We start from the raw sequence: 12,935 nt of genomic DNA on the forward strand, positions 1-12,935 counted from the left end.
TATACAAACGTGTAATTCTTTTTACATTATTTATCTTATCCTTTAAAATTACTATTTTGTATGATTTAAACATGTAAATATGAATACATGTATATCATTTATAAACAAATATACATACATTGGGATATGTAGTCAGAATTTAACTTTTTGTTTTGAAATAATTTCAGACATAGGAAAATGTTGCAAGAATAACACAAACACTTCTCATATATGCTTTTACCTTTCCCAAATGTTAACCTTTTGCCACATTTGCTTTCTCATTCTTTATTAATATTATTTTATTTTTCTGAACCATTAGAGAGTAAATTATTTACCCTAAATACTTCAGGGTATATTTCCTAAAATTCAGGATGTTCTGTTACATAACTACAGACTAAGGGTCTTAGTCGGGAAATTAACATGGATTATCTATAGATTGTATTCAAATTTTACCAGTTGTCCCAAAATGTTACATGTTTCCCTTCATCCATTTCTGGTCCAATTTCTAATCTGGGCTCATGTGTTACATTTAGTTAATCCCAGCTCTTTCCTCTCATCTGTATTAGTTTCTCAGTCTTTCTTTGTCTTTCATGATCTTGACATTTTAGAGTACAGCTCAGTTACATATATTAGAATATGCGCTCAAGTGATTTTTTTTTATTGAGGTCACATTGATTTATAACACTGTGTAAGTTTCAGGTGTACATCATTATATTTTGCCTTCTGTATAGACTACATCATGTTCCCGTGATGAGTCTAGCTGCCATCTGTCACCATGCAAATGTGTCCCTTTACCCCTTTCACCCTCACCCCCACCTCCCTTTCCCTCTGGTAACCACCAGTCTTTTCTCCATATCTATGTGTTTGTTTGTTTGTTTATCTTCCACATATGAGTGAAGTCATGCAGTATTTGTCTTTCTCCATCTTACTTATTTTGCTTAGCAAAATACCCTCAACATCCATCCATGTTGTCACAAATGGCAAGATTTCATCTTTTTTTATGGCTGAGTAGTATTCCATTGTGTATATGTATATGTATCTATCTATATATATATACAGATACACGCACACGCACACCACATCTTTATCCATTCATCCGTCTATGAGCACTTAGGTTGTTTCCAATTCTTGGCTATTGTGAGTGATGCTGCAGTGAACATAGGGGTTTATATATATTTTCAAATTAGTGTTTTCGGATTCTTTGGAAAAATACTCAGAAGTGGAATAGCTGAATCATTCTATTTTTAATTTTTTGAGGAATCTCCATACTGTTTCCATAGTGGCTGCACTCCCACCAGCAGTGTATGAGTTCCCTTTTCTCTACCTCCTCTCCATCACTTGTTATTTCTTGTCTTGTTAATAAGAGCCATTCTGACGGACGTGAGGTGATATCTCATTGTAGTTTTGATTTGCATTTCCCTAATAATTAGTGATGTTGAACATCTTTTCCTGTGCCTGTTGGCGATCTGTATATCTTCTTTGGAAAAATGTCTGTTCAAATCCTTTGCCCATTTTTTAATCGGGTTGTTTGTTTTTGGTTGTTGTTCAGTTGTATGACTTCTTTATGTATTTTGGATATTAACCTCTTGTTTGATATATGATTTGCACTTATGTTCTCCCAGTCGGTAGGTTGTCTTTTTGTTTTGTTGATGGTTTCCTTTGCTGTGCAAAAGCTTTTTAGTTTGATGTAGTCCCATTTGTTTATTTTTTTTTGTTTTCCTTGCCTGAGGAAACATATTTCAAAAGATAGTGCTAAGACTGATGTCAAAGAGCATACTGCTTGTTTTCTTCTAGGAGTTTATTTCAGGTCTTACATTCAAGTCTTTAATCCATTTTGAGTTAATTTTTATGTATGGTGTAAAATAACAGTCTACTTTCATTCTTTTGCATGTGGTTGTCCAGTTTTCCCAACACCATTTACTGAAGAGACTTTCCTTTCTTCCTTGTATATCCTTGGCTCCTTTGTCAAAAATTCTCTGTCCGTAAATGTGTGGGTTTATTTCTGGGCTCTCAGTTCTGTTCCATTGATCTGTGTGTCTGTTTTTCTGCCAGTACCGTGCTGTTTTGATTCCTATAACTTTGTATTATACTTTCAAATCAGGGAGTGTGATACTTCTACCTTTGTTCCTTTTTCTCAGGATTACTTTGACTATTCGGGGTCTTTTGTTGTTCCATATAAATCTTAGGATTCTTTGTTCTATTTCTGTGAAAAATGTCATTAAGATTTTGATAGGGATTGCACTGAATCTGTAGACTGCTTTAGGTAAAATGGATATTTTACCTAGGTTAATTCTTCCAGTCTATGAGTACTCAAATATTTTTACTGATGCAGCGTGTGATAAAAAAATGAGAAGAGAATGAGAGGAACAAGAAAAGGCTAGTGGTTGCTTAACAGAAGTTAAGGACTGAAAGTGGTGAACCAGTGTGTCCCAACTGATTGCTGTTCCTCTCTGTGCTGATTAGATGTGGAAGATAGAGTTGGCTGAGAGGATAATGTCCTGTGTATCCCCTTCCTTACATGGAAAGAGAAAAATATTGGGAGAGAGCAAAGCTAACAGAAAGTGCCTTTCAAAAAGATCATTTTTTCCAGAAGAGTGGAAATTTCTCAGGAGCTGGAAATGCAAAGAACTGGAAAGTAAAGCCAGTAGATACTTAACACCTATTTCATGTTCATGTTCAGGAAACAGGGCAGAGGATAGAAAGAATTGGGGGAACTTGGTTTGAGGAGTTTTGATTTAAATGTTGATTTGTCTATATCATGTCTTCAAAGGGAATCATTAAAGAGCCACAGTTTGATTTGAAGTTTAAAACTTAGTCTTTGAGCCATCTGAACTCTTCCTTTGATTTAGTTTGCTAGTACAAACATGCTCTTTAAAGATAAGTGATAGTTAGCATAATTGCCCTGTTTTGTCCTCCGTTTGCAAACATTTTCTCACTGTCATGGATTTGTAGCGCTGATGTCTTAAATTAACACCCATATGGAGAGTACATTATGGGTAGATATATATGCACATGTTGTAGCACCTCTTCTTTGAAGAGCTGAAACTTTACCCCGAATTTTAAAACTATACGTTTTTACAGAGGAGTCTTGGTGTCAGAAAGCAGAAGGCTTTGAGTTTTGGATGCTATGTTTTACTTCCAACCTTGGTTGATTGTCGGTGTACCTCAGCTGTCCAATGAAAAGTGGAAAAATAACTGTGTGGAGGCAAAGGAACTGCCTTTGATTTGCTCTGGGATCCATTATTTTATGATACATTCAAAATATCAAAATATTAAATGGGAAGGAAAGAAAACTAGGAAAAGAAAGTTGGCAGTACAGTAAGGGGAACAAATTGCTGGTGGGGAATCACGTCAGTAAATATAACATTTAACCATACTAACCTGAATGTCATTTTTCTCTTTTAGTTAACTCTGTAGTTTTTACTTTGAAAAGGGCTGCTATGTGATAAATAGAACATGTAACAAACATATTAAATATTAATTGAGCATTGTTGCAACTTGGCTGTTGCCAAGATCATATGGCAGAAACAGTGGTTATACTTGATTTGAAATTCTCTGGCCCATGCCTCTGATGGTGAGACTAATGAATTTGCACACTCCTGTGTTGATTTCTAGTGTGCAGTGTGAACTTAGACTTCTCTTTGTGTACTAGGATGTCAGAGGTGTGTGTGTGAGGAGGAGGGCCAGGAATTTATAGGATATTTTTTGAGGTACCGTATCTTTTATGCAGATTTGGGAGCTTAACAAATTAGCTTGGAGTTAACAAGATAGAGTTTTATTTTTATCTACATTTTGTTCTCTGTGTTTCAAATATGAGATTTTCAAGAAATTGGAAAAATGTATTAAGTCTTTGACAGTGCAGGGTATTTTGGTTGACTACTCCTGAGTGTTTTTTTAAAAACTTGTACGTAGCATCTGTGATCCACTATAGGAGAATTTATAGCACAGCATTTTATTTTTCCTGTCATGACTTCTGTGAGGAAATGTTTTCACTATGCTTAGTGATTTACAGAAGATTACTCACATTTTGTTTTGTTTTGTTTATAACTAGTTAATGCTTTGCAAAGTCATACATTTTGGTCTTTGAGGATGGTGGTTTTCACATGTGCTGAAATCACTTTGAATCCATCATTTCAAGAAGATACAGCCTATCCTTGCGTTGTTTCTTGTTAACTGCTTCAGAGCCTCCATGGATAGCTAAGCAAAGCGCTTTTTTCTCTGAAGTTGAACTGTGTTCCTGCCTGAGCTTCCTGAAAGCAGAAATGCAGTGAGCTCTTAGTGATGAAACCTGTTGGATTTCTGGAGGAAGCAGCTGGAGTCTTTGGCTTGTTAGCTAGCAATGATTCAAGTCTTGCAGATTGTAAAGGAGCTGGTGACACCATCGAGGCAAAAAGCAGCCACAGTGAAGGAAGGTAGGAACATCATCAGAACGAACAATCGGAGGGAGCGCTTTAAGGCATTCAGAGATTTTTACAAATATTGACCTAAAGAACAGCTATAAAAGAGGAGTTTTGAGTTATCATGTATGCTTTTGCTCTTCTGACATATTATGGTATCTGAAAAGGATCAGGTAATGGCATAATTGTTAACACGCCTCATTATTACTGTTTTAAAACCACAAATTAGAAGCATATCATTTTATTGAAAGGTACGAAGAGTAAGAAGAGGTTGTAACATAGCTGCTACACCAGTATTTTTCACACTGTAAAGATTCTCTTGCATTATGTATTTTGGAGGTAGAAGAATTTATATAGTCCTCTTTTCTTTTAATTTTAAAGTATAAATGTTCATGTCAGAAATCAGTAGGGAACAAGCTAGTTTTCTGCCTATAGCAGGACAAAAGAACTAGATGGTTCTTATTTGTGTGAACAGCTGATAAAATAATAGTTATAAATATGAATTCAGCCAGTGTATGGTAGATTTTATTGCCTTTTTTAGTGAATAATTGCCTTGTTTATGATGATATGCTTAATCAACGCTGTTTATCTTTAAAAGAGTCCTATATTTATAGCCTGTGTCAGTTTGGGATATGCTGAAATACATTTTCAAAATCTTTTTTAATTGCATGTCTGACTTACAGATCTTAAAATGAACTAATGCAGAAACGTCTTTGAAAAAATACTTGTATATTTTGCTTTTTAAACATCTGAAATAGTAAATATCCAAAATGACAATTAGAAATCGGTTTAAAAAATATAGGCCATCAAGTAAGTTTATAATACTGGCAATTTCACTAATTTTATCTATGGTTTAAAATCAGTTGATAAATTTATATATCAACTATTTCCTATGTAAGATAGCATTCTGTCTCTATGCTATCTGTATAGTGTAAGTATACCTCAGATGATATAAAATATAGATTAGTTTGGATTTTTTAAAAACTTGATATGATCTGTGTTTTAAGTAAAGCTTATGAGATTCCTTAAATCCTAAGTAAAATGATTTAGGGTAATGGCATGAAATAATATTGTGACATCTAGTATAATCAACCATATACAGATTATTACAGTTGAAAGAAACCTTAGAAATCTTGTCTATTCTCATTTTATGGAGGAATATGGTATTTAAATGGACAAAAATGCATCTCAAAAAGCAGAGAAACTATTGTCATTTATCTTTGAAAATGTGATAGTATAATTTAGGATACTTTGCAATTATTTACCTCCTGTTTTAAATTCCGCCCCCCCCCAAAGCCCCAGTAGATAGTTGTATGTCATAGCTGCGCATACTTCTAGCTGCTGTATGTGGGACGCGGCCTCAGCATGGCCGGAGAAGCAGTGCGTCGGTGCGCGCCCGGGATCCGAACCTGGGCCGCCAGCAGCAGAGCACGTGCATTTAACCGCCAAGCCACGGGGCCGGCCCTACCTGCTGTTTTGTACTTTATTTCTCTTCCCTTTTCTTCTGAAATAGAGGACTGCCTTCTTAACTTTATAGCAGGATTCCAAGAATTAGGCACTTTTTAAAAAGCTTACTGTTTTTACTCTTTCTGGAGAATATAAATTAGTTAATGTAATCCCAATCTGTTTGAAAATGTCAGATTCATATGGTCTGACCTTTACAGACAGAATTTTTTTATTGGAATGTTTCTTCTAGTTTATATGTTTTCAGTCACAATTATAGTTACTTGGAATATACCCAGGGAAAGAAGAATAATATTCTTCTTTCAAAATGCATACACATCACACACATACACACACACGCACAAATAATGTAATCATATTTGGCAGGAAACGCCATATGAATGTAGGAAAAAGAGTACTAAGAGATGCTATATACTAAGATAGTAGAATGACTTTTGTTCTTAGATTTTTTTTTTCCTATTTTTTCAGACAGAATTTTCTATGACTGAGGACAACAGAGGCAGCTTATACATAGATTTTTTTCTAGAAGCTTCTTTTTTCAAACCTATTCTAATAGTGTTTTTAATCATTTAGCTAACGTATTTACTGTTAATTTTATCCTTTTGAAAAATGTTACATTTTGCCAATTTTTAATATTGATAAACTGCTTGAGAAAAGCAAAGTCCTACAAATAGATATAAAACAATGACTCATAAGAAGAGAGTGTTTAACTCAATTCTTTAAAATATGAATTTGGATGGATGTAGAGAAGGCAACATTTCAGTGTTTTGTATTCACATTAATATTAGTAAATAATATGGAAAAATTGATTTGTGAAGGAAAATATCAAAGTTGGGGATGAAATAATTATGATAAGTGGTTTCAGAAATTTTCCTCAGTTTTCTTTGGTATAAGATGGTAAACCAACTTAATATATTTTATTATAAGTAGGACCCAAGGGTATAGTTCAGAATTATTTTGGGGAAGGAGAGAAATTATGGAGTATTCATGAATATTTTCTCTAAAATTTTCAAAATATCTGCCAGATCTACTTTGTCATTTAGTTGAAGTATTAATCAAGTACCCCACCCTACCCAGCACTTAGTGAAATACAGTGCTAAGAGTTCATGTTAATGCTCTTTAAGGAACTTGGAGTTTTGCAACAGTTAGCATTATAAGAAAGGGGGAAAACTGGTAACATTACTGGAAGGATAATTCTAGTGGATCCACATTCTTTATTCTAATGATGAGGTGGGGAACTGATGGAGTTGATTGACATTTGTAAGATAGTTGAAATAGGAAAAGATACTTGGTAATACAACCTTGGGCAAAATAAAGGAAGACTAGACAAAGGATAAATGGTCTTTGGAAAAGTATCCTTGCCTTATGGGAAAGAGGGTCAAATATGCATGTATACATCATTCTCTCATTTATTCATCTATAAAGCCCTTCTCAGGTGTCCACTATTTGCAAGTCACTGTGCTCATCACTAGGGACACAAAATAAGATCTGATCCCTGCCCATGCCTGGGACATAGTAGACACTCAGCTATTTATTGAAGGAGGGAATGGAGGAATATACATTTGTTAAGACAGTCTAGTCTAAGAGGTGTTTTTAGAGTCAGGGCAGAATAGTGGGTTGTATGTTTTGCTATGAGATCACCGTGGGCAGAGTTAAAACAATTTAATCTTGTGGACCAGGGAAAGGGATAGGATGAGTGATTCTATGCTAAATAGAAAAACAAACTGGCACAGTTTTCTTCTCGAATGTCCTGGTTCGTCTGCGTCTACAGGACCAAGCTCCATACATGGGAAGGCAGAACACCATTGAGCAGACTGGAGTAAAACCATACAGTCTATTCAAATGTACATAAGGCACAAATGAAATCTCGTTGTAGCTGTATATTATTGAAGAGCCTGGTTTTCTGCTTTAAAAGCCTTGTGTTTATTTGGACAAAAATATTTTGAAAATAGTACATATTTCTCTAGCTTGTTAAACAGAAGTATGCTAAATATAATTTAATCTTAATGATTCAGGTTCTTTATTAAAAAATATATTTTTGTAGGTTACAAAGCCTGATGATTATGTTTATTAAAACTATTTTTAAAATAAGAGTAGATTTAGAGTGAGGCCCTGAAGGTCTCTCCTGGTAGTGAACCATATGAGTTTTGGTATCTGTGCTAACCTTTTCATTCCCGTTTTCATGCCAGAGTGCCTCTCCTCTAGATTTAAAATAGCCTGCTCATTCATTTTATTTGATAAACATGCATTGAACACTTATCACATCTTGGATGCAAGAGTACAGAGATGTATCTTCAAGGAGCTCATATGCAAGTGGTAGGGGGCAAAAGTCGATAATTACAACGGTGCGATAGTGTTGGAGTAGACAAGGTGCTGTGGGAACCCCAGGGGGCGCTGGCCCTAGTTTGGCAATTAGGAGAGCAAAGGAATTAAACTCTTTGTTACAGTGACAGACGTGCTCATTTGAGGTAAGTATCAAAGGGTGCATAAAAGCTAGCTAGCTAGGGGAAAAAGAGAGTGTGTATAAGCATCCCACGCAAAGTAAATAGCTGACGGGAGCGCAGGTGCCCAAACATGAGAATTATATACCATGTGAAGAAGTTTGGAAATACTCTTAAGGTGATAGTGGGAGAAGGTGGGAAGAAGACTGGTTATATTGTATTTGGTCATTTAACTCTGTATTCCATCCTTCCATTGCTATCTGAGATAGCTTTCTGAAACAATTTGCCATAAAACCTGGAATTTGGACTTAACCTGTATTTCTGGCTGTCTCACTCGATCTCTCCATGCACGCTCTGTGATAGCTACACCAGAATGCTTGCTGTTTCCCAGACGTGCTGCTCCATCAGGACGGCAAGTCCTTCCCTCCGCCTTCAAGGATTACCTTCCTTATCAGATCAGCCTACAAGGCTCAAATGCCACCCCCACTAAAAAGTGTTGTCGACTTTTTCTCCCCTTGCCCTTCTAGGTCAGAATTAATCATTCCTTTCTTAGCATTTTACTTTGCCTCTACTACTACACCTTTAGAATTCTGCTATACGTTATGATTATATTTATTAAATTGACCATTAAGTGTTATTTGAAATAAATGTTTTGGTTTACTGTACATTTTTGTTTCCATTCTGTTTGTTAGCTGTGTTTTAGATAGTTAACATTGTCATAAACTGATCTTGAGATAAGTGAACTCTTATAGCTAATAACATGACAACGGACAGAGAAATGTCTGATTCCCCTTTGGGATATTTTGGAATGGTCTGTTAGATAATGGTTTTCAGCTTATATTTAAAATATACCCATATTTTGCTATACATGTTAACTATTTAAGCTTGAGAAACTGAAATCATAGCATCTAGTATACTTTATTTAGTTGTTTGTTTGAAGTTCTTTATGATTTACAAAGAGTTTCATGCTCTTGACCAAAAAAGAAAATACCATGGTAAGAATTATTTAGTAAGTTGAGAAATGGCTGCTTGTGGCAAACACTGTTCATAGCCCACCCAATATCCATTCTCCCTTAAGTCTTTGTTAATAGTAGGACCTTGATTTTGTTTGGAGTGATATTATACTCAGGTAAAAAAACCGACCAACAAATAAACTCTGCTGAGATATAAGCAGAAGCCTGCTGGGGATTTCTGGGAGAGTTTTACTTTCTGAGACAGTTGTCACCTCCACTTCTTTGTTATATCCTTCTTTCTACCTGGAATGTGAGTGTAATTCCTGGAGTTGTAGGAGCCGTAATATGACCATGAGGAGGAAAGCAATATGGTGGAAGAGAAAGGTTGAAGTCTGGTCTCTGGTGCCACCAATGAATGAGACCAGTGAGCATTTGTACCAACCCTGATCTGCCTCTAGACTTCCTGGATTATTGCTTGCAGTCAAAGCAATCCTCACTAGTATGATATCCAATGTGATTTAAAAAAAAAAAAGACAAAAGTGTGTCTTTTAAGTAGTAGAGTCTTTAGCATGGAACTCAAACACTGTTAGAATGTACTTTGTTGTATGCTGGGGTTGGGCAGTCTTAATGAGGAGTAGAATATATCCTAAGGTAAAACAGATTTGGCTATTATAGTATGGTGGGAGGGATGTTGATGATTTGGAAGTCAGAAGACCTATGATCTAGTTCTGCCACCATGTGACTTAGGCAAGTCAGTCAATGTCTCTGTGTTTTCCATCTATTATGTGATGAGGTGTTCTCTAAGATCTCCTAGAGCCCTGACATGCATCTTCTGCTACTTTTCTTAAAGCCATTTTTGATTTTCTATGGTAACCTCTTAGATTAAGATATCAAATTCATAATGCCTACCTGACTATGTTACTCTTTCTACACACACACACAGTAAATTGGGTTACAGTAGTCTTAGAAAGTTGTGTAATTGGCTTAATTACACAGCTTTTAGAGATTTTTCACAATTTACAAATATGTTGATAGTTACGTGAGTGACTTAATGAAGAGGAAAGGCAGCGTAGAGGAGGCTAGTTAAGAGCATGGACTATAATCAGGCAGATTGAGATCTCAACCAGGATTTGCTACTTGCTTATTAGCTGTGTGACCTTTGGCAAGTTACCTAACCTCCCTGTGCATCAGATTCTTTATCCACAAAAGTAGGGGTAATAATAGTATGTACTTCACAAGAGTGTTGTGAGGCTTGAGATAAAGCATATAAAGGACCTACAAAATGGTGGCACACAGTAGGGGCTAAATGTAAGCTGCTGTTAATATTTTTGTTATTTTTATTATTGTTGTTATTGCACTCCTGACCTCTTAGATGGCTAATAACTTGTTTATAGGTGTTTATGGCTGGGGCAGAAGACAGGGTTCTGTGGAAAATGCTCTGATTCAATATGGTGATGTTTATTAATCTTTGTAACAGTGTCGGTTCATTTGCACTTAGAAAACTTTAAGTAGTGCATTTATTCTCTGAATTTAGAAATGTAATATTTGAAGTCAAAATTATATGTGTGTTTTGGGCAAAGTTAATTGATAAAGGTTTTAGGGAAATATATTTCTGTGTACAGATCTTAATTAATAACCTGTTTTGTTTTTTCTTTTTTTGCTCAGGAAGATTTGCCCTGAGCTAGTATCCATGCCAGTCTTCCTCTGTTTTTTAGTTTGTGGGCCTCCAGCACAGCATGGCTGCTAACAAAGCGGTGTAGCTCCGGGCCTGGGAACCAACCTGGGCCACCAAAGCAGAGCACGCTGAACTTAACCACTAGGCAACCAGGGCTGGCCCAATAACCTGTTGTAAAAAATATTTTTTTAAAAAATGGGTCCATTTTATTTAGTTCATTGGCCAGTGTATCATTCTCTTAACTATGGTAAAGAATTTTGCAATCATTCGTTGCTTGACACTCTGAAGTATTTGAAAGGTTTTCTTTGAATTGTTTAAACTTTTAAAAAATCGAATGCAATGGCCTCCCTGAGGAACATTCCTCTCTTGCTTGTTAGTAAGGCAGTACTCTGTAGTAATTAAGAGCATAGTCTAAACTCTATCCAATCTGGTACACTAGCCACTAATATGTGGTTATTTAAACTTAAATAATTAAAGTTAAGTAAAATAAAAAAATTCAGTTCCTCAGTCGTGCTAGCCCTATCTTATGTGCTCGATAGCTGCATCACAGAAAGTTGTCTTGCACAACGGCACTGGATAGATTGTACAGCCAGACTGCCTGGGTTCATATCTTGAATCCACTACTTACTAGTCTTACGACCTTGGGCAAGTTATTTAATTTCTCTGTGCCTCAGTCTCATGTAAACTTGGGTTAATAACAGCAGACAAAAGTTCTCGTAAGGTTGTTAATGTGGATTACATGAGTCAACATTTGTAAAGTGCTTAGAACAGCACCTGGTACATAGTATGTGTTTGTTAAATAAACAAATGTGGGTAGTGTTTAGATTTATTATGCTTTATAACTTATTAATGTGTAGTGATTATCTTTTTGTCCTTTATGTATCTTTTATTGCCCTTTTGAGAAAAAAATTATATATACTGACCTGCTTGCATGCATTTTTCATTTTTATATTTGACCGCAATTTGGAATAATGTTTCTGTCACGCACTCCAGCTTAATAATTCATTGTGAGTGCTCACTGCTTTCAGGGAAGCAGAGTCTCCTTTGTCAGGCATTTTCGGAGTTCCAGCCTGCCCTTGCCAGCTCATTTCTCACTACTGTCCAATTCTAGCCCTTTGTTCCATTTTTCAGTTAATCACTGCCTTTGTTGTTAAAAGTATTTAATGGTGATGGTTTCGTCTCTTCAGATGGTATATAAGCTTTCCCAGAACGCGTAGTGTTATCATCCATGCATTAGTAAATGCTCAGGCTATGCTTGTTGAATAAAAGAATCTTCAGTTTTTGAAATGCAATCAGTATTTCTATTAATACCAAAACTACATTTGTTCAAATAATCTCTGAAGTAGAAGGAATTCAAAACCATCTGTGATGTCAGCATCAGAAATGTGCTTCCTCCCTCAGGACTCTACTACTTGTCTTTGTCTCAGTGGGGAGGGGGCTGGATAACAGTTCTCATCACTCTAGGTCACTACCGCACAACATGCTGACATGTACAGCACCATTTGGTGACATATTTGATGATTTTCTGGATGATGTATTCTTAAAGGATGCCCATTTTATCTTGGTTTACTCACTTCTTTACATTATCTCTCATATTCTTTATTTTTTATTTTTATTTTTTTTAAAACATCTTTGACTATTTTAAATTTCTTTTTTTTTTTTTAAATTTTATTTATTTTATTTTTTGCCCCCAAAGCCCCAGTAGATAGTTGTATGTCATGGCTGCACACCCTTCTGGTTGCTGTACGTGGGACTCGGCCCCAGGATGGACAGAGAAGCGGTGCCTCAATGCGCACCCGGGATCCGAACCCAGGCCGCTAGCATCGCAGCGCGCGCACCTAACCACCAAGCCACAGGGCCGGCCCCCTCTCATATTCTTTAGTCTGCTGTTTGTTGCTTCTTTCTGTGTTTTTCCTGATTATACTCAAATGCTTATCACATGAGTGTAACAAAGGGAAAAAAAGTCAATCAAAAGGAAAAAAATACCACTTAATGTAACAAGCAAAACTTAGTTTTTATGTTTCTG

At 35.9% G+C, this 12,935-nt stretch overlaps 1 protein-coding gene across 4 annotated transcripts in view; it reads left to right on the plus strand.

The window, feature by feature from the left end:
• Positions 1 to 12,935, plus strand: part of USP6NL (USP6 N-terminal like) — a 167,664-nt gene that overhangs the window by 40,235 nt on the left and 114,494 nt on the right. Inside the window, exon 1 of one of the 4 annotated variants that reach the window (XM_087420835.1) lies at positions 4,280 to 4,391. The exons of the other annotated variants lie outside the window; for them this stretch is intronic. Within the exon in view, the coding sequence (XP_087276961.1) occupies positions 4,319 to 4,391 (73 nt within the window). The 5' untranslated portion in view covers positions 4,280 to 4,318. Of the gene's footprint in view, positions 1 to 4,279; positions 4,392 to 12,935 lie in introns of those variants that run through there. 4 annotated transcript variants of the gene reach the window in all.

Source organism: Ceratotherium simum, chromosome 32 (genome assembly GCF_057802395.1).
Source record: "Ceratotherium simum simum isolate JZ-2026a chromosome 32, ASM5780239v1, whole genome shotgun sequence".
In the NCBI taxonomy this organism is placed as follows: Eukaryota; Metazoa; Chordata; class Mammalia; order Perissodactyla; family Rhinocerotidae; genus Ceratotherium; species Ceratotherium simum.